This window comes from Falco biarmicus, chromosome 20 (genome assembly GCF_023638135.1).
Source record: "Falco biarmicus isolate bFalBia1 chromosome 20, bFalBia1.pri, whole genome shotgun sequence".
In the NCBI taxonomy this organism is placed as follows: domain Eukaryota; kingdom Metazoa; phylum Chordata; class Aves; order Falconiformes; family Falconidae; genus Falco; species Falco biarmicus.
Genome location: NC_079307.1, coordinates 3221464 through 3243121, shown reverse-complemented (window position 1 = coordinate 3243121; position 21658 = coordinate 3221464). Strand labels below are relative to the sequence as shown.

The 21658-nt window shown below is 42.2% G+C and overlaps 2 protein-coding genes across 2 annotated transcripts in view; one reads left to right on the top strand and one right to left on the bottom strand.

Moving 5' to 3' along the window:
* The window catches only part of SCN3B (sodium voltage-gated channel beta subunit 3), a 55760-nt gene that overhangs the window by 33943 nt on the left and 159 nt on the right, over positions 1-21658 (bottom strand). The window lies entirely within an intron of this gene.
* ATP12A (ATPase H+/K+ transporting non-gastric alpha2 subunit) lies at positions 270-21110 on the top strand. Its single transcript, XM_056322713.1, has 23 exons — positions 270-513; positions 2488-2634; positions 4134-4193; positions 5074-5277; positions 5859-5972; positions 6127-6261; positions 6812-6929; positions 7578-7846; positions 8833-9031; positions 9508-9617; positions 10337-10471; positions 10750-10942; positions 11432-11607; positions 12641-12777; positions 13489-13639; positions 15633-15801; positions 16510-16664; positions 17276-17399; positions 17720-17865; positions 18505-18638; positions 19580-19681; positions 20316-20407; positions 20590-21110. Exons 1-23 carry the CDS (start codon positions 505-507, stop codon positions 20616-20618), a joined length of 3108 nt encoding a protein of 1035 aa, XP_056178688.1. The 5' UTR covers positions 270-504; the 3' UTR covers positions 20619-21110.

Sequence of the window (21658 nt, the reverse complement as noted above, 5' to 3'; positions counted from 1 at the left end):
ATCAGAAGGGGAGCCCCGTGCTGGGAAGTCTCTGAAAGAAAGAAACTCTTTGCTTCTAGCAAGTTGAATAATATACCCGTTCCCTAGTTGCGAGCAAACACTACAAAGGAATAATTAGAAACTATCTGACCTGAAACCCACATGCCCATTACTGTGGTATTTTTCCACCTACTACAGGTGAAACAGAAGATGGGCTGGACCTGGAAGGGGAGGGGTGGAGTGGCAGCACAAGATGCTGATTTATAAAGCACTAGCAAACAGTGCTCTTTCTCCACAGGCTTTGGACAACAAACTCGTCCTGCCTGAAGGATGCCGAAGTGCAAGCAGGATTCCAGCTAACGTCTGCTTGCCAGCTGAGAGGGAACTACCACCTCTGGGAGCTTTTGCACTCCAACAGCCAAAACTCCTCTGAGCCACTTCATTCGCCAGCTGGGCTTCTGCTTTTCATCCAGAGACTTTAGCTTGGCTGTTTCACTCATTGGGAAAGGAATACACTCCACCAGGATGGTAAAGGTGAGTACACTGTTCACAGATTTGCTCCTACTGCATATGTTTCTTCTTAAGAACAAGCATTAATTTAAATTTTAATATACACATGTATATTATAAATACGAGCTCAGAGAAAAATGGAACTAACACTAGATGCTGTTGGGCATCCAGTATAATGACTAAAGTTTTCACTGTAGATGGGTATGCACCTCTAACCCTAAAAAGTAAAGAGAGAAGATTGAATAAGGGAGAATTCTAGGACTGACTTGTTTCATAATCAAGAGATTCATGATCAGTATCCCTTTTGCAAAAAGTCTGAGATTTTGTGAAAATTTGCAGGTTAAAGATTAATCATAGATCATGCATAGAAGTGATCAATACAGTTTACTAACTTCATTAATCTTCTTTATTGTTCTCCACCTGCTATGTTCTCACAAGAGAGAGCTGTTTTCTTTCTCTCTTGCTTCTCTACTTCATGGGGCTTTGAGAAGCTGAACAGATTTTTGGGTGGGATAGTTAAAGAGAGGGGGAGGAGAAGGAGGAGGAAGGTGAAGGAAAAAATCCCAATAGATAAACCAGACTGTGAATCTTTGGGAAGATAGAAAAAATAGAACTTCTTGTAACAGACATGTCCTTTATCTGGGTTACATTATCACCAAGCAAATTCAAATGCTTTAAGGAAAAGGATTTCAAGACTTTCGACTCCTCAAACTACTCATCAGCTCTTAGCTTTTCCCTTCCTCGAGATACAATGTCAAGACTTCAAGATTCCTGTAACAAGAGGGCATCTGAGGATAAGATGCTACTTTTCAGTTCAGAATAATATTAAGTAATAAGATGTCTCAATCCTTTTTTTTTTTTTTTTGACTTCTTGTTTCCCTTACTTGAGCGCTCTGGTTTAGCCTGGATGTAATTCAGATGTCTGCTCCCAACTCACCTGACATAGTACCTCTGCAGGAGTCCGAACACTGACAAATGCCCTGCAGAGTGTGTGTGTGCTCGTTCAGACAGACACACACAGGCAGACAGACAGCAGCAGCCTCCGCGCTCATCTGTCCCACTAATGAAGCACACCATCAGATAAGATCCAGTATGACTCTCATGAAGCTCTGTTTGTTAATCTGTAAGGAAGCCTCTGAAATGGGGTCAACCAATAGTTCTTCCAAGGCATGGCATGTAGTTTACAAGATAATTAGGATCTGGAACGTTATGATTATAGAAGCTGGTAAATTAGCAACACAGGAAGTTTGCCCTTCAGACTACAGTATTATCTTGAAGTTAGGAAACAGAACAACCCCCAAGTTATGAATAAAAGCAAAACACTAGCTCCCCTAGGTATAGCAGTTCCCTGGACCTGATACCAGATCAGCCAAAAGGAGCGAGGAGTTTGCTAATTCCCTGTCAGTTCGGAGCTCCATGTGACAGAGACTTGCTTCTCCTCAGCTACCAGTATGGTGTTTGCCTCCATCTCTCACCACATGATCGAATGTAAATGTGTAAATGTTAATTTTATTTATAAAACAAAAGTAAATCTTGAAGTCATGTATATAAAAAGCTCCGGGAACTGGCAAGTTCTCAGTGAGTGTTTTCTCTGACCCCTTTTCCTTTTAAAAATCTTCTGCTTTTACATTGATCCCTTCTTGGAGCTGGTAACTGACTTAATGGTTTTCATTAGCAATGCTGAGACCCTGGGCAGTATTCCTACACTTTGTGTTAGACCATAAACTGCTAAAGGTGTTGCACATCTCTAAAGGAATCACTGTAATTTACATCTGCTGAAGACCTGACCATAATTACTGTAACACACGCCGGAGAGATCTCAGGATAAGACAGCAACTAGCACTTTAAGCTGCCAGGAGAAGGAGATGGTAGCAACTTGTAGCTTGTCTAAGAGAAGTAGATTTTTCAGAGTATGACTTGCTTGTGGTATTTTTTTACTGCTTCCTTCAAGTCCCAGCAGATGTTCACAACAATGCCAAAACTGTATTTCTTTTACAGAAAAAGTCTGATGTTTACTCAGTCGAGATTTACGGGACAAAAGATCTAGAAAAAACAGAGATTGGAGATGAAGAGGAGAAGTACAAAGACTTAAAAGGCAACAAGAAAAAAAAGAAGACAGAAGACCTTAAGAAAGAACTGGACCTGGTGAGTGTGGCTAAGCTCCCGCCAGACCTGGTAGGACAGCCTCTGGAACGAAATCTGGCGAAGGCGAGCGAAACGCCGATGCACTATCATTTTAACAGAGCCAAGCTGCACCAAAAACCCTAGCACAGGGAAGGATTAACTTCCTCATGCTCCTGAAATGTGCCAGAAAAAAAGTTGTGCAAGATTAATACTTACAATGAAAGAATGATTCTGGCTTAATTAAGCCCCCAATGGTACAGAACATCATCTCCCTAAAGAGGAGTTATTTGCCACATGGAGTAACTGTAATCAGTATTTCTCCTGTGAACTGCCACTTGCACAGTCAGCCAGGAAACAGGGAAGGGTAGAAGCACAACATTTTGTTCCAGGGATCTAAAAGCATGCCTCAGTTATAAGCACAGGGTGGTGGTTTTTGTTTTTTTTTTTCCCCAAACTAGCTGCCCTGTACTTCAAGGACAGTACACTGAACTCAAGAAACCTGTATTTTACTTCTGGCTTGCTACTGACCTGTTGACTGATCTTGGAAAAGTTGCTTCCCCTCTAGACACTCAGTTTCCCAATCTGAAAAATGAATCTGAAAAATATAGTGACCTTTTTTCTGAACTGCTTTGAGAACAACTCAAAGGAGATGCTATTTATGGGCTACATAGTACTTAAATGGTAAGGAAACCCCCAAACTGGCCATCAGTTTACCCACTGTGTTTCCAGATCTACCCAGTACTAAGTAAATAATTCGCAGTGTATCTTACCCTTGCCACCGGGGCACATATGATTACTCTCATGTTTCTAATGAGAAACCAAAGCACAGGCAAGTTCACTGACACATTCAAGTACCAGTGAATCATCCTGTGAAAACTATTGTGAGAGCTCTCAAACCCTTGGCTTCTAAATCTCAGTTTGAGACCAGATATAATAGGGTCAGTGATACCACAGAGGTGCCACTGCAGGGAAAAGAGAAGAGCTTTGAGATTTCCCTCTCCCACACCCTTTTTACCTGTGGTTAGAACCTGCTGCTTCTTTCTACCAGACTGTGGCGAATGATTTCACACACCGTACCTTGTCCATCAAGTGCAAAGATTGTTCATACATATTCTGACACCACGCTCTCTCTTCTATTAATATATTTCCTATGGCACTGAATGCTTGAGTCCTGTAGCATGTAAAGAGGAACTATTTATTTAAAAGAAGCACAGACATTTGTTGCAGGCAGTATTAACATGAAAACACCATTCTGTCCTTGTGACGGATTTGCTGGAGGAGGGAGCTATTTACAAAAGTACTCTTAAAAATCGAAAAGGAAATAGCATCTTCCACTGGAAGATATTTTACTTATCCATATGCAAATTGCATATTGTCTATTGAGGAAAGCGGGATGTCATACTAACCACTGGATCCCTGCTCCAAGATCCAGGTAGTTTGAACAGTCACTGGATCCTGAAATAAAGATTTCAATACTGACATTTTTCTCACGATCATCTTCTCTTTCTTTTGGAATCCAGGATGACCACAAACTCAGCACTTCAGAACTGGAGGAAAAGTACGGTACGAGCATCAACAAAGTAAGTCCATAAGGCATCACCAAGAAACCACCTTAATTAGTTGCCTTAGGTTGCCTCTGGCTTAGCCAAAGCTTCCTAGAGGCAGCAGGAAGGCATCCCCATCAACAGACGTACGTGCGGACACAAGCATTCACGCTCCCAATAAAGCCTAAACCAACAAGTCAACATGCAGCACTGACCTGGATTTAAACCGGAGTTTCTCTCAAGCCTGAAGAAGTCTAAGCTACCATTTTGAAATCAAAATCCTTGCACAAAACATGACCTCAAAGTTTGCACCAGGACCTCAGCTTTTCTCAAATTTTTACCTGCTATTTTGATTTCACTACAGCTAGTTTTTCACCAGCAGTGCCTGTAACCATTTATAGTAAAAGAGTGCACTGGAAATGATTTTACCTTGAAGGAAACACTAGATTTAAGAAACTATGCACCCGAGTCCCTTCGACACCTAACACTCGAATATCAAAGCACTGCAATGTGGCCAGAGTACAGACACGAATTTCATGACACCCATGAACTACAAATATCTTGGTGGAAATGCAGAAACAGCAGCAAAAGAACTGATGTCTCTTTCCCCCCCAGCTTTCCAAACGCTTAGTACAGGTATACTTGATAGATACCTGACAAAATGGAAACTCCTAACGGACACCGCCCCAAATTCAATGCTCCAGTACAGAAAATACTTGTTTCTTCGTAACAGATAATTAAGTGTGACCACTTTGAAATCAGAACGCCTGGAAATCAAAGGTGCAGGCTACTGCAGCTGAGCTGTGATGCAACATTTAAGATAAAAACAGCATGTGAATTTTGTTCTCAGTTGAGATAAAAAAAAATAATCTGGTTTTCTGTGAATTCATTTTAAAGCTGTCATTTACTTTTGCAGGGTCTCTCTAGTGCAAGAGCAGCAGAGATTTTGGCTCGGGATGGTCCCAACTCCCTCTCTCCTCCCAAAGCCACCCCTGAAATCATTAAGTTCCTCAAGCAGATGGTGGGAGGGTTTTCCATCCTCTTATGGATAGGAGCTGTCTTCTCCTGGATTTCCTTTGGCATTCAGCTTGCACAGGGAGCTGAATCACCCTTTGACAATGTAAGTAGTTGAATAACCACAGAGTATTTGACCCTTTGACAATCTAAATAATTTAAATACTACTTCACAGTTATTCAGTAACTACAAGGAGGCCTTATACTTTTTCAGGTCTCTCCCTCCACTGCTGAACAGTTCTGATAAATGCACAAATACCTGACATACCACTTCCGTCTAAGAGTGCCTATCCAAAGGTTTTATAACCACTATACGTAATTGTAAGAATTGAGTACTCATAAGAGCGATACTAAGTCCACAAAGAACTCCGGAGTCTTTTGACTCCGACTCCCTTATGATTTGAGTTACACTCTGCTAGTAATATAATTTGTCTGGGTTTGTGTCAGGTGTAGTTTAGAGAAGGCTTTTAGAGAGATGGAAAACTTGCTGTTAGAAACCCTTTTCATACTCAAAAAGCTTAATTTATATATATATATATATATATTTACTCATTAGCAAGGGAAAACTTGGAAGTTCTTTTCTTAAGCCAACTTTTAACCTGACCAATACCTTATTTATGATTTATTCTAACGGAGGAATTACTGAGCGTGACTTACATTAACTGGATTATGTCTTTTATTGATTAGCTCTACCTTGGAGTAGTCCTGGCACTGGTCGTTATACTCACTGGTATCTTTGCTTACTATCAAGAAGCCAAAAGCACAAACATCATGGCCAGCTTCAGTAAAATGATTCCACAGGTGAGAACCACCCACTGCCTTTGAAACAGAAGTTCATTCTAATATTGCACCTCAAAGTGTCAAAAGCGCAATAAAGCCCAACTCGAACATACTTCTTGGTAGGAGGTTTAGAAGAAGACACAATGCTGATTGTTGTCACATTTATGTCTTTCAGCAAGCTCTTGTCATCAGAGATGCAGAAAAGAAGGAACTGCCTGCAAACCAGCTGGTGGTTGGGGATGTCGTGGAAATAAAGGGTGGAGATAGGATCCCAGCGGATATTCGTCTGATCTTTACTCAGGGTTGTAAGGTAAATAGTACTTTGAAGAACATGGGAAAAGAGGAAAAACATGGTTTAGAGACTTTTATTACATATAGAGAATTTCTGTGCACCCACTGAGTTATTAGAGCTTTAATTAGACAGAATCTAATCAAATCACAGAGTGCATAGAGTGCAGAAGTTACACCGTGATGCTCAGCTCATCTGAGACTACCATCCCCACTCCCTGGATGTCAAAGGAAGCCTTTTGGTCCATACCATGTTCTAACAATGCTCTTTGTCAGGACAGAGGCAGGAGCACCAATCCAGTATTAAGCGTTTCCACAGACCTGGAGGCAGATCTTCAAAAGACGGCTGCTTTCAGCCTGCTACTGAAAATCCCACCAACAGACACACAGCGCTGACTGAATCCCCACAGGAACAGTTTCTCTCAGTGACAATGGCAACTCTCCCAGAGAAAAGGCACCCAGAGATGATGGTCCTGTTGCCCATTAGTAGACGTGCTGCCGCCTTGCCTTCTGGGCGAGATGTAACTGCATATTGCTAACTTTAATGTGGGCATGTCTTCATTTCATTAAAGGTGGACAATTCTTCACTCACAGGGGAATCAGAACCACAGTCTCGTTCCTGCGAGTTCACCCATGATAATCCCTTGGAGACCAAGAACATCGCGTTCTACTCCACCACCTGCGTGGAAGGTGCGTACAAAGAGAGGGGACCCCAGGAACGGCACCTGCAGACAGTGCTGCACGATACTGCTAACTCATGCTAAGCAATTCTGCTTCAAGTAATTCCAGAAAGGTTTAATGGCTCACAAGAAACTCCTGTCCCAAGCACACCAAAATAAAGCCTTAAGCACTAGGCTGGTCACACTTGGTATCAACCAGTGAGATGTGTCTTAACACCTAGTCTAGTTATGGGTGCAACAATCAATTTTTTGCTTCCTTGTGGTCTTCCCATTACATTCTTTAGGAATATCAAATTGCAGATGCCTCTAAGTACTTGTGGATGCTTCTGCGTTAGGGCTCTGCACACATAAAGGTGTTGCTCCTGTTCTCAGCACTAAAAGCTACGTGTGCCATACCTGACTGACCATCTGCTACGAGGCTGTACAGTGCCCAGGATAATGCTACATTCCTACGGCAGTGCAATCAAAGATGACTAATTAATGAAAATAGTTTACATCTTTCGTGACCGACAGAGCTGTAAGATTTTTAAGGGCAATAATGTAATTCTGGGGTGAAGTCTCAGGCATCTTAAAGCTAAGGAGGGTGTCAATTGATCAGTACTGGGTACAGAAGATAGGAGTAGCCTCTCCTGGAGCTGACAGTCTTATTTCCTTGCAGGCACTGCTACTGGCATTGTAATCAACACTGGGGATCGCACAATCATCGGGCGAATCGCCTCTCTGGCATCAGGAGTAGGAAACGAGAAAACACCCATTGCTATTGAGATAGAACACTTTGTCTACCTGGTGGCAGGAGTGGCCATTTCCATTGGTGTTCTCTTCTTCATTATATCTGTTTCTATGCGATACAAGATTCTGGATTCCATCATCTTTCTAATTGGCATCATTGTGGCAAATGTGCCAGAGGGACTGCTAGCCACAGTAACGGTAAGTCTGTGTGAGAATTTGGTGGTTGCCACTGTAATCCTTCAGTCATTACCACGATTCATTCTGAGACAGCTCTGCTGAAATTTGTAGAAGTCATTTTGGGTGATGTCATGAGTATTAGAGCACAGAACAAGAAAGTGGCCGAAATGCCTTTCACACACACAAATAACTCCATTACAGTGCCACACTAACCAGTGAAGAACAGTTACCTATTAAGTGACTTGGCTGAGCTGAGTCTGAAATAGGGGTGGGTTTTTTTTCCATGAAACTGAAAGGATAAACGTTTCATTTGGGAATTCTGGCATCACTGAGCCATTAATCTTAAAAGTTGCAACTTGAAGAAATAAGGCCCTCCAAGTACTGTTCTCCCTCAATTGCTAACCAGTAGAAGGATATGACTCATTTCCCCACAACCTGTTCCTATTTGGAAATGAGGATATTGCACCCTAAAAGTTGCATGAAAATTCCGCTTACTAACACAAACAAGGCATCACTAAAATCCCTGGCTGAGAAGCAGCACACCCGCTGAGCCCTGCTAGCTCTGAAGTACACCAACAATGAACATCCAGCAGGACTGCAATAATGAAGAGGATAATTTCAGGATTCATTAAGTTGATGATTAGGAGCTCCCCCCCCCCCCCCCCCCCCCGTATGTTCTTCCATCTAAAACAGCCTCTTAACTGATATGACACTCTCATCTCCATCAGCAGGAAAGCAGGTTCCTCTCAGCAGCAAATGTACTCGTGCTAGTTACAGCCAAACCTCTGACCTTAACAACTCTATTAAAAAAGAAAGAAAAAAAAATATGCACTGCAGTCAGCCAAAAGATAATTTTGAAAAAATGTTCTCTTCCTAAAAAAAAACCCAAAAAAACCAAACCCAAACCAAACCCAAACAAAAACCCTAGCAGAAGTATGTAACCTCATTGAATCGTTTTGTAACTGTACCTCACTGACAGCGAGCTGAACTGACTTTACTTCTGCCAGGTGAGTCTGTCCCTGACAGCCAAGCGGATGGCCAAGAAGAACTGTTTGGTGAAGAACTTGGAAGCTGTAGAAACACTCGGTTCCACTTCCATCATCTGTTCTGACAAGACAGGGACCCTCACACAAAACAGGATGACTGTTGCTCACCTCTGGTTTGATAATCAGATCTACTCAGCTGACACCAGTGAGGATCAAACAGGTAAATATGGCAACGGGCCATATGGGCAGGGGCAACTGCTTGATTAAAGCTGTGGTGTTTCATACCCACCAGCTTTCAAACGGGAATGCCTTTTGGTAGCTAAACCAGGTATCTTCCTTCCATGCAGAAGTGTAGTGTGCAACAGCGAAGTCCCTTCTTAGCCATGTAGAGATGTGAAAAAAGGAATTAATATTTGAACTCCACTCACAGAAAGTTAGTCTGTGAGCTTCTAATCCAGAGCCTTTTGCTGACCGTAAATCTAGTAGGGAAACAAATAGATAAACATAATCTAAGCAGCTTTGCCAGAACTGCTAACCAAGAGATGTCAAGGTTTGTGTCAAGTTGCTTTTCCCTAACAGAACCTCTCAAAAGAACCATTTTCTTCCGCAAATAGTTCAATCTTGTTTCAAACTTAAGCTGCTACTTCTATCACGTAATATGCTCAAGGATGCAATGTGTCTTTTGCTTTCTTTCAGCCCAGCCTTTTGATCAAAGTTCTCCATCATGGACAGCATTATCAAAAATTGTAACTCTCTGCAACCGGGCAGAATTCAGACCAGGACAGGAGAATCTCCCAATAATGAAGGTACCGCCTACGTCACATCAGCTTATTTCTCTTCCTCTGAAAGAGCAATACCTATGAGTTGTTCTCTCTGGTTTTAGTAATCTCCTCCATCTTACTGAAGACAATCTTCTAAGTTACTATTTATAGTAGTATTATTGCTATACACTCACAAAAAGACAGAGAAAAAAACCCCCACACAGACAAGAACAACTGCCCCTATAAGGAAAAAGGCAATTCGAGTACCGAGAATTTCTACACTAGTAATTACTACACTATTAATACAACAAAACAGAAAAGGTAAACATGCCTTAATTAACGTCTTCACACATGACTGCTGAAGGTAGCAAATTCTGGCAACGAGACTACCAGAACAAATCCCTTATTTCTACTGTTTACTCCATCAATGTTTTCCTCAAAGTCATTTGATTTTGTGCACCCGTACGTGCCTGCTGCTACCCCAGAACTGCACTACAAAGCTGCTACACAAACCTGAAAATGATTGCAAATCTGCTTTCGCAGAATCAAATGCTGGTTTCATCTGGGTGCTGTAGCTTAGGTCTAGCAGCAAGTGCAAAATAGATGTCCCAATTACTGTAATAATTTTTGAGGACAGCTTGAAAATAGCAATGTAGATTCATTGCTGCTTAAGCATAGGACATGTTATAGAATCACGCAAGCTTCTCCTGATGGAAGCGCAGAAGTATGTTTGCTCTAAACGGTTTCTTCTTTTGTGCATACAGAGAGTTGTGGTAGGTGATGCCTCTGAGACAGCTCTGCTGAAATTTGCAGAAGTCATTTTGGGTGATGTCATGAGTATTAGAGCACAGAACAAGAAAGTGGCTGAAATTCCTTTCAACTCTACCAACAAATTCCAGGTGTGTTCCGTTTTTGGAAATTATGTCAGATTGTTTCCAACTTAAACTGTTTCTATCACTGGGTCTAATGCAACGATTTGTAACCTGGAAGTCTTAGTGGGATAATTCAATGACAGAGGAAAATTAAACTGTAATAAATATAGTTCATTTCACTTAATGGAATGTACGATATTCTCATGGGAAAGTAGAAACATCATTTCCATGCAAAGTGACCAAAACTAAAACCAAATGAGGATCACGTATGCTCTTTCAAATCATTTCACATTTGTGGTGCACAGCTTTCCATTCATGAGACTGATGATCCCAACGACAAACGCTTCCTGCTGGTGATGAAAGGTGCCCCAGAGAGGATTTTGGAAAGATGTAGCACCATCATGATCAACGGCAAAGAAGAACCACTAGACAGTGAAAAGGCAGAAGCTTTCCAAACAGCATACATGGAGCTGGGGGGCATGGGAGAGAGAGTGCTGGGTGAGTCCAACTAGAGGGACTATGACAGAATGGTGGTGTGAAGTGAGCTTTAAATCTTGGTACAACCCAGTGTGTCTGGACTGCATTCCTCTTGCAGTAGAGAGGAAAAAAGGAAAGCATACAGCCTCCTAAGCAGAGTGTTAAAACCACACCGATGTGCTGCAAGATCCCTGCGGCAGGGATGCCCTTACCAGGCTATACTGATGTTATCTGCCACATGGAGCAGCCAAAAATCTCCATAAGGAGTCCACAAAGGAAAACACTCTTCTGTGCTGGCAGTATCGCTAGCTTTGCCCCATGAAACACTGACTCTGGGTGGACCTTGATATGAAGGTTACAATGGCAGGTGAAAAAAAAATCCTCCAGAAAAAGCTAACTGTTAAACGCACTGGAGTTCTGTGGACAAGAACAAAGCTGATGCAATACAGCAAGCTCTTCTCTTTCCCCCACTGCTTCCTGCACATCACATCAACCTAAGTTTCCTTTCAGGTTTCTGCCATTTGTACCTGCCTGAAAACGAGTTTCCAGACACCTACCCATTTGACACAGATTCCATGAACTTCCCAACCAACAACCTGTGCTTTGTGGGGCTCTTATCAATGATTGACCCACCGCGTTCCACAGTGCCGGACGCCGTCTCAAAATGCCGCAGTGCTGGGATCAAGGTAGGGAATTTACAATGAAAAATATGGTGATTCTACAGAAAGAATCAATATAACTTTTAAGATCTTCCATCAGGATGTCATTAAGTATCTTTCTAGCAACAACTACCAGGAATCTAAGTGTTCATTAATAACATTCTACAACTGGAACTTAAAGAAATGACCTGAAAGCCCTGAGAGTCAGAACAGTTTAATTTAAGTGGAATCACATTATAGGAAGTGCATGGAACCCCAAAACTGGAAATCCAAATTCGGAAAAGCTCAGATACTGTCTTATCAGATCCATTTCTAGAGTACAGAAACTGTGCCAGCTAGAATGACTTGCTTGTAAACAGAGTAAAGATAACAGAAACAATTATTGAGAAGGCATTAGGGCGCAGGGCTACACCTGTTATGAACTTTTATGCACAGGAATTACTAATCTCAAAAGTGTTCGAGTTGAACCCGAAGGAGTAATTCTCCTAACTTCACTCCCAGGGCACCCACAAGCAAACCTGCAGAGAGGCAATCTAGCTAAATAAAGGAAAATCTGTATTTAGAATTAGTGATCTCAGATGAGATGAATCCCAAGTCCCAACCTTGAGGAAGCTTTTTGTAGTCTGAAGGCAGATGTGGCAACTGGCAACTTTTCTTCAAGAAAAACAAGAAAAAAACATCTTACCTGTCAGGACACCTCAGTCACAAGGATCCATTTTAAGATACAATATTCTAACTAACAAGCCTTTGAGTATAGCCAATATAATTTCTTATATAAAGGCTTCTTTATTCTGCACTATTCCAACCTTGCTGCCTGTGACAAGTTCTTCCTTTACAACCCTGATAAAATAGCAGCAATCACAAGAGGTAGAGACCAGACGTCAATCCAGCACTAAGTAATTAAGAGTCATAATCTGTCGTTGTTGTGTACATAGCACAGCTTTTCACGTTCAGATTCTAAACCGCTTCCTGGTCTACAAGAGTAAATATTTCCCCTTATCTCGCTCCAGCCATTACACACACATTTGTCACTCATGCTGAGCGCTTGTCCCTTCCTCAGGTTATCATGGTCACTGGCGACCATCCAATCACGGCCAAGGCCATTGCCAAGAGCGTCGGTATCATTTCAGCCACCAGCGAGACCGTGGAAGATATCGCCAAGCGCCTCAACATTCCTGTTGAGCAAGTCAACAGACGGTAAGAGCAAAGAGAGCGCAGGGGATACGTATGGGTTTGCTTTCTGAAAGCTGCACCTCACCGTCTCCCTCCACAAGGCTCTTACAGCCCCTACGTACATCGCAGCTCCTTTCTGCTTTTCTGTTTCTTGCCACGTTCCCAGCCATTATGTCCATCCAACATGTCACTTCTACCTAAATAACTACACGTCCAGGTCAGTGGCTCTCACCTTTGCTGCCCCTTGAAAGAACACCGAGCAGATTACACTTTGCAGATCACGCTGGAGTTTGCTGTCACAGCCCATCTGACAAAACACACAGAGGAAAGGCACAATTCAGAATCACGCGACCTAAGGACCCTCAGGGTCCAAATTCTTCTTCCACCCATTAAACATGAGAGAAATAACATCACAAGAGAAAGATAAAAGCTCTTCACAGCCCAGATGCCTTCCTTCTCCACTCTCCCACCCTCCCACCAAGTGTCCTCTTTCTCTGCTGTTACGCTTGCCGGGGAGGAAGCCTCAGCTCCCCGCTCTGTATCTAGGTAACTGGCATCCACTGCATTTCTGCGGCGCCTCTCATTCAACACCTGCTGATTAACAACAAACACTTCCGAAATTAACTCAATTTGCTGCTTTCCTTACTGTCAAGCCACATGCATCCTCTGAGCGCACTATTTTTATCTAAGCCTTTTGATGTGAAAATTCACCCAGCCTTCCCCCGGCCCTTACAGAGAAGCCACGGCAGCAGTGGTTAATGGGATGGAGCTGAAGGATATGAGCTTGCAGCAGCTGGATGAAATCTTGTGTAACCACTCCGAGATAGTCTTTGCTCGGACATCGCCCCAACAGAAACTGATTATAGTTGAAGGCTGTCAAAGGCAGGTAAGAAGTGTAAAGGGTTATGCGCAGATATGGCCACAGGGCATTCACGAGGCAGTAGCTTTCCACAGAGGACATCCCCGAGGTGAGAGGATGGAAGCCAATCTCCAGTGCTCTCTAAGCTCTGTTTATATTCTTTTCGCTGTGCCAGAACATTATCTAACATTGCTGCAAACACTGCCTGGATGGAATCCAAGATACTCAAATTCCTGTTACAGACTCTGAACTCCCATTGACAGGACGAGCTTCTCCCCAGTTTAACTGGCTTGGAGCTGTACCGAGGGTTTGTCTTTTGCGTGTCATTCTGAGAAGCTGCTGCGCTGTGCAGAAAGCCTCCTGGGCAGAGACTGTACACTTTGGGAAGGAGCCTTCCCTCAGGAATTCTTTAAACCCAGATAAAAGCAACACATTACCACATCTTTTCATCTCTTGTGGCCATTTAGACCTATGCAATTCCTGCCCACAGGAACATTTAGAAGGAAAATAAGGTATGAATCCCACAAAATACCATAGCGTGATTTATGCAGGACCAAGCCTTACCTATGTTACTTTCAAAGATTGTAAAACAACCCACAGAAAGCAGGATTTCAAGAGAGTTTGTCCCATCCACATGCAAAATTATGTAATGAAGCATGGAGTGCAGCCAGCACAAGAGGCAGAAGGGAAAGAAATGACATGTATAGAGCTCTGAAAAAGATGCAAATAGTCATATCAAAGGATTCTGCCCTCAGATATGACATCCTCCGAGTAGACGCTGCAAACTGAAAACCACACTACTGCCATGCCTGAACTTTGCAGAGGAGGAGATGCAGCACAAAACATTATTTTATTTTTGTAATTATGCCAGAGCTAAGCTTTCCCATCAGAATTATCAGCTCTTTGGGTTTAAGCCTGAAATGCTTTCAGGAAAGCAAAAAAGAAGAAGAAAAAAGTATAAAATCTTTCAATTTCACCCCTCTCATTTTCTTTTTGAATAGCCTTTGGCAGATAGGGGGTAAATATATTCTGTGCTGCTTAGATACCCACACTCCTAGCAGATTTGGCTCTTCATAAAGAATGAAAAGGAATACCCTGCCCCCCTCAACTCCAGCCAGCCAGTCTACATGCTATGTTTAGTACTTAGAGCTTATAAGCCCTTCTGTACATGGCATTATTTATAGGGAGTGACACTGTGCTAAATCCCCACAGGGACAGGACATTCAGTATTTCTATTAATCAGTTTGTCAGGCTTTTTCCCCCCTTGGAACACTCTGTATTGCTATCAAGCCACAAACTTTTGCATCAGCTAGAACAGGACCTTTAGCTGCAGTAGATGGTTTCACTGGAAGAGAACAAAGAAGGTGAGTTGAATAATCAGAGTTTTCCATCTTTTGGATTACTAGCACAATTCTAGCATAGACTGGCAGAGACTAGAAGTTGTTGGGGTAAGATAAGAAAGGTCCCTAACTGAATAGTTACGTAATTTACAATTGAGATGAAAACTGATTCTATAAGCACTTCACAAAAAAAGGCAAAGAACACACTGTCAACCGAAACTCTCCCACAGATACTAGAAATGAGCCTGGGTCTGCTCAGACAGGGATAGACCATATACATATAGACAGATGTATACATTTTTAAGCCCCCTTACATTCCACAGAAAGAAATGGTCAGATTAAGTGCATTTTAAATGCAATAAATCCACCTGCCTACTCTTCAGGATCTAGTAAACCATACCCCCAAATTTCCCATCTCTCTGTGGAGACAGTCTAGATGCCAAACTCACATACAGACATCTATCACACAAAAGTCTGAGGCTGCTGTATTAATCATGCCTAGCGTCTGTCTGATCACTGGCTATGTTTTATGTGGGTACAAAGAAGACTCAAAACTTCTCATCAGCATCTTTCTTCTAGAGATTTAAAGACAGGGAGCGTGCTGAAAGCAGACTGTCCTTAGGGGAAGACAGCACCATCACCTCAAAGAACCCACGTCTGGATCCTTTTGTGTGTTCCAGGGAGCAGTTGTTGCCGTGACTGGAGATGGAGTCAATGACTCCCCTGCTCTTAAAAAAGCAGATATTGGAATTGCTATGGGTATTGCTGGTTCTGACGCAGCTAAAAACGCAGCTGATATGGTACTGCTGGATGACAACTTTGCTTCGATTGTCACAGGAGTGGAGGAAGGTAAAAATAATATTGCTATCCACTTTCTTAGCTGAAAGCTGCTGACAGCCACACAGCACTGGCAGGTCCTCCTGATCCTTCCCTCCTGTGCTCACCCCCCCTTTCTTCTTTCTGGATTTGGAAATGCGATTGTGATATTTGTAATAACTGGGAATTAATTAAATTTATAGACACATGACAGACAGATAGCAAGGAAATGACCCCCCTCTTTCACATGTAACATTGGTCTGCTGTTGCTGCTTGTTTAAGCTCCAGGCAAAAGCACTTCCCATCTTGTCACAATGCAGTTTTGAGCCTCACAAAGATACAAACTCTTTTCTTTGCATTTTCACTCCATTACTTGCTCACGCATCACCTTAACTATGCTCCACCTATGACAGCTGCCCACATCCCACTCTTCTTCTCTTGTAAAGGGCTTTCCATTAAAATTACAGCATACTGCCAAATGGGACTTTCCCCTCAGCTTTTCCCATTCAAAGATTTTTTATATTCACTTGAATTTTCAGAAGGCTCCAAGGGAAGGTAGATTAGTAGTTTGTTTTTTTTTTTTAAAAACAACAACCACCCACCCAAAATGCATGAGGAAACATATGAAGAAATTAGACATAAGCAGTACGTGTTTTCACTCCATTTAGTTTAAAACGGAACTTCTTTCTGGAAAACACTGTTGACAATTAGCTTTGACAGAAGTGTTTCCTTTTCCTCCAGGCCGCCTAATCTTTGACAACCTGAAGAAAACAATTGCCTACACCTTGACTAAGAATATTGCTGAGCTTTGTCCCTTTCTCATCTACATTATTGCCAGCATTCCAATGCCCATTGGTACCATCACCATCCTATTCATTGACCTGGGCACAGACATTGTAAGTTGGGGTCTTTTAAGTTATTTTCTGCCAAAATATCATGACAAATGAGAGGGTCTGGGTGCAAAGGGACACGCAGAACATTGGAAGATTTAGCTGCCTTACCCTGCAGCTGAATAACAAGCTAGCTGAAGAGTAGAGGGCTAGGTTAAAAGTAGGCAGGTACAGAGAAAGAAGAGTAGAAAGGAAAACCTGCAAAGGGGGAGCAGAAAGAAAAGACTTCCGATCCATGCTGACAAGCAAAACTCAGTAGTATGCAAAACAACAGTGTGTTTCAATCAAGAGACCACACAGATTGTTGCAGTTACTACAGGGGATGAATACCAGACATTTCATCAGAGCCCAGTCCAAGGGATGGGGAAGATGTTTTCGGTATGCTCTGGCCCTTTGTATCATCATATGGTCATCAGGCCTATGAAACAGTTTCAGACTTCCCTCAAATCCTCTATACCTGTCAAGAGGATACTACACGGATCCTTCTTTCATTTGCTCTCTGTATACTGAAAAGGCAACACAGAGAACAGAACCACTTGAGAACTGAAACTTTTCTGATTAGCATCTGAGAAGCAGACAAATGTTTCCAAGACTCTGAAAGCTTATTTCTGTTGTAGATCCCCTCTGTTGCATTAGCCTACGAAAAAGCTGAAAGCGATATTATGAACAGGAGACCTCGTAACAAAAGGAAAGACAGGCTGGTGAATGAGCAGCTCGCCATATACTCCTATCTGCAGATCGGTAGGTTGACCTGTTCTCTGAAATGCTATCTCATACCAGCAAACTGATTAATTTTTTAGAAAAGGGGGAGCTGAAACTCAGCTCCTCCTCCTGCTCTCCTAGGTAAACATACTAACTCCCTTCTGTTATTCATTATTCAACAATACAACAGGTTTTTATCTACAGAGGTCAAGAACCTTAGAGCACTAAGAGCCCTAAAACTACCTTTAGACTCATAGCAAGTATCATGCCCTGGCAGACAGATAACACTGATAGCCAGTGTATTCCCCAGTGCTCCTAAAATTTGCTGCTTCCTCATTGCAACCTCTTTGGTTTTGCAGGTATCATGCAGTCAGTGGGAGCCTTTGTAACCTACTTTACTGTGTATGCTGAACAAGGTTTCCTCCCTTACACGCTGCTTGGCGTGCGAGTTGACTGGGAAAACAATGCCATTAATGACTTCGAGGACTCATATGGACAGCAATGGGTAAAGAAGCACTGAAACAGCCTTGCACTGTCACCCAACAGTTTCTTTAAAATTCTGTACTGCCCTCCAAAATAAGGGATTGGGGAAGGAGAGAGAGATTTAAATGCAAAAATAATTAGTTTTCATCTAATGGTCCCTCAGGATAGGCTATTCCGAGCTTCCTGCCACCCAGCACTCTCATTCAGACTCCATTCTTTCATTCATTCTTCTATTTGCTGCCTTCTCAATCAAAGCCTCTGGAGATGCACCTTCTTCTCTGGACTTTATGTTTAAGCCCATCACAATTTCTCAGCTCTGCTTCTGAACAGCACTACTATAAAGTACTTTGCAGACTCTTCCTCCCCCTTTCACTCTTCACTCCCCCTCACTCATTCTGCAAGAAATCACAAGATGCAGAAGCCATTAATAAGTCAGTTTAAATACCTCCTTACACCAGGCTCGTGCTTCAGCCTCATGACTCATCCACAGTCACTAGCAGACTAGAATAACTGGCCAAAATCTGATCATTATGTACCTAAATCTGGAATAACTCTGCATTTACACCTTAGTAACCGAAATCCCAATATCAAGGTTTGCAGTTGCTTGCAGAAGGTACGAGTGTCTGATATAACGCTGCTTGATTTTTCCTTCACTTTGCAGACAAAATACCAGAGGATGTACCTACAGTGGACTGGCTACACTGCCTTCTTTGTCAGCATCACAATTCAGCAAGTTGCCGATTTGATCATCAGGAAAACACGAAGAAATTCCATTTTCCAGCAGGGCCTTTTCAGGTGAGTTTTGCAGATCCTTTACCTGATGCACGAGAGGATAAGTTAGCCTGCTGCTAATTGGAAGAAGGTTAGCTCAGTTATTCAGCCCACTCACATCCAGTCTTTGAACAAAGACTAAACTAGGCTTCAAGCTACTGCAAATCTCAGACCAATATTTATTACAACTCCCCTCACCCCGCTTTTCATGATTTCATGGTGGGGTTTTCTTTAAAGAAAGACATTGCACTGGTTACTCTGAAAATGCATCCGCTTAAAACTAACTCTCCATTCATTGAAATGTTTACTACAAAAAAGGGAGTTTCCTCTCCAGATTATTTTCTTAAGTTCTTTATGTAGTTATCAATAGATAGCACACTTGGACCTCTCAGAGATAACTTGAGCTGCTGAGGAAACACCAGCTGGTCAAACAACCCCAGACAGTGCTGGCTGCCCTCTGCAGAACACTCTGTACCCTTCAGTCCCATGGGAGCCAGGGAGTTCAAAATATCTATTGGGACTGAAATACAAAACCTGGTATTTATTCAGAGTGCTTCTGGTAGGAAAGCAAATTTTTTTCCTTTATCTGCAGGTACAGAACCTACACCTATGTATACTTCCTTCTTACATTTACATTTGAGTCACAATGCGCACATTCACCGTGTGGCTAGCAGGCATGACTAACACATGCCACATGTCTACCTAAAGCTTACCTTAATCTAGGTAGGTCAGGAATGCTACACCAGGAAGGACACGGGTGTATGCAATGTAAGACAGTGCTGCACTGTCTACAGCTTGTCTCGTGCTACAGCCTGCAGCACTCATCATCTGAGCGGATCACTCAGGCTCGCTACTGGAGCGCAAGCACTGCTCTGGAAGCGGCACAGCCTTTGCATTATGGCATGGCATCGGGTTTTTATGCAGGGCCAGAGGCGTGTAACCCTTCCTCTTCGGTTTTCTTGCAGGAACAAAGTCATCTGGGTGGGTATATTCTCCCAGATAGGAATTGCTCTGATTCTTACCTATGGTCTCGGACATGTTACAGCCCTGAACTTCACCCCGCTGAGGTGAGTTCTGATGCTAGCTTGCTTCCCTTGCCCTCCGCATATAAACAATCATGGACATACCATTCTGCCAGAAACAGATGAATGGGAGCAGGGTGCCCATGCAGCACAATTCAAGGATAAATATTTAAGAAAATTCATTGTGAAGAACAGGGTGGACAATTTATTGACCAAAAGGGGCATCATAGTTTCCCCCCTAAAAGCACTACTTTTTCTAGTAGACTTACTACAGAGGATCCAGAAACCTACTTGTGTAGAACAAACATTTTAATATTTTTTTCCAGGATCCCCAATGTTTTGGTGACATTAGATAGCATTTTACCTCGTTTTATGCAAGCAGGTTTTATTTTAAATGTATCACTGTCAGAAAAGTTCCATTTTTCTGCCATCTTCAGAGACTATAATACCACCAGGCAACATTTTCTTCCGAACATTATCTGGAATAAATTAATTTAGTAACTACTTAAGACTGGGAGGCTTACATGCACATAATCTTATTTCTGAGTGCTTAAATTAGGGGCAGGCGAAGCCAAAAAGTCCAGATTCTCTTTTAGTGGCATCAGATAGCACAGAGACCCCAGAAATGCAGCTGAGCTGTTAGATGCATCTGAATGAGAACCTCTTCTCCCACTGCCAGGTTTCAGTATTGGTTTGTGGCTGTACCATTTGCCATCTTGATATGGGTCCACGATGAAGTCCGCAAGCTGTTGATCAGAAGATACCCAGGAAGTAAGTAGATTTTTCTAGTTTAGTATTTTAATATAAGGTGTCCTTTCCTACCCTGCCCACTTACACACCTACCTTAGCTGCCTACTTAAAAATGGACCACTTTTTTCCAACAATTATTTTCCTTTCTAAGGAAAAAATAACTGATTTCCCCCCCGCCCTCCCTCTCCCTTCTCCTGCTGCAGGCTGGTGGGACAAGAACATGTATTATTGAAACAGTCCTCATCACTGGTGGTCTTCCTCCTTGTGGAGAGCTTCTTCCCCACCTGACACAGCCTCTGCTGCTTTAATGCCCTGTCTGTGCAATATTAAGCATGGGTTTGCCCCATGAAGGGGTGAAGAAATTTCATGAATTTAATGAAGAAATAAGGACTTTAGAGGTTGATAAGTTACCTCCGACTGTACTGTAAAGCTGACGCTTGTCTAGAAATTGAAGTGCTACCTATTTTTGTAACAAGCACAATCTTCCCTCATTCAAAGATGAACTTGGAGAGTGCTCAGAGGAAAACATGCATAAACGAAAAAAGAAAAAAAGACAGAAAATCCATATAATCTAAGGCATTAATTTGCACTAAAGGTGGTGTTTGCTGATTTTCTTTTTATGGTGGAACTGAATTCCAAGCAAGTGCATACACAGATCTGTATTACCCTACCAAGGGTAAAAATGCTGTATAGAAATAATTTGATAATAAAACTTCTTCCAGAAAACAGTACTCCATCTTATTTTCTTATAACGACTACGAGAAACTGAGTGGAACAGGAAAGAACCTAACCTCTGCCAGGACAAAGAGGAAAAAAGTGCACACTTGCTTTTTTGCCCCCATTAACAGACTAACATACTGCAAAAGTATGTGTTGAGTTTTGATAAACATATCTTGAAAACTAAGGCACAAGCAGTTGATTTGAACACACCGAGATACCATATTCAATACTCACTTTCCAAAGGCCACAATCTCTATGGCAAAACAGACCTTAGGATGCATTAGATAGGTACAGTTAAAGTTCAATTTCAAACCAGGTCTTTAATATGGTCATTTTAGCAAGAACCAGTAGATACCACATCTGTTAGACAAAGGCTTTAGCAATTTTAAACAATAAATAATGTATGTTGATATTTCACATTTACATACAAATCTAGATGAGCTTTAGAGAAGAAACAGGCAGAAGGAGAACTTCTGTTGCAGCAAACAGCAAAGAGGGATGGGCAATGAGAAAGAAGCCAAGAGAAGAACTGAGGGAGGGGAAAATAAGAAG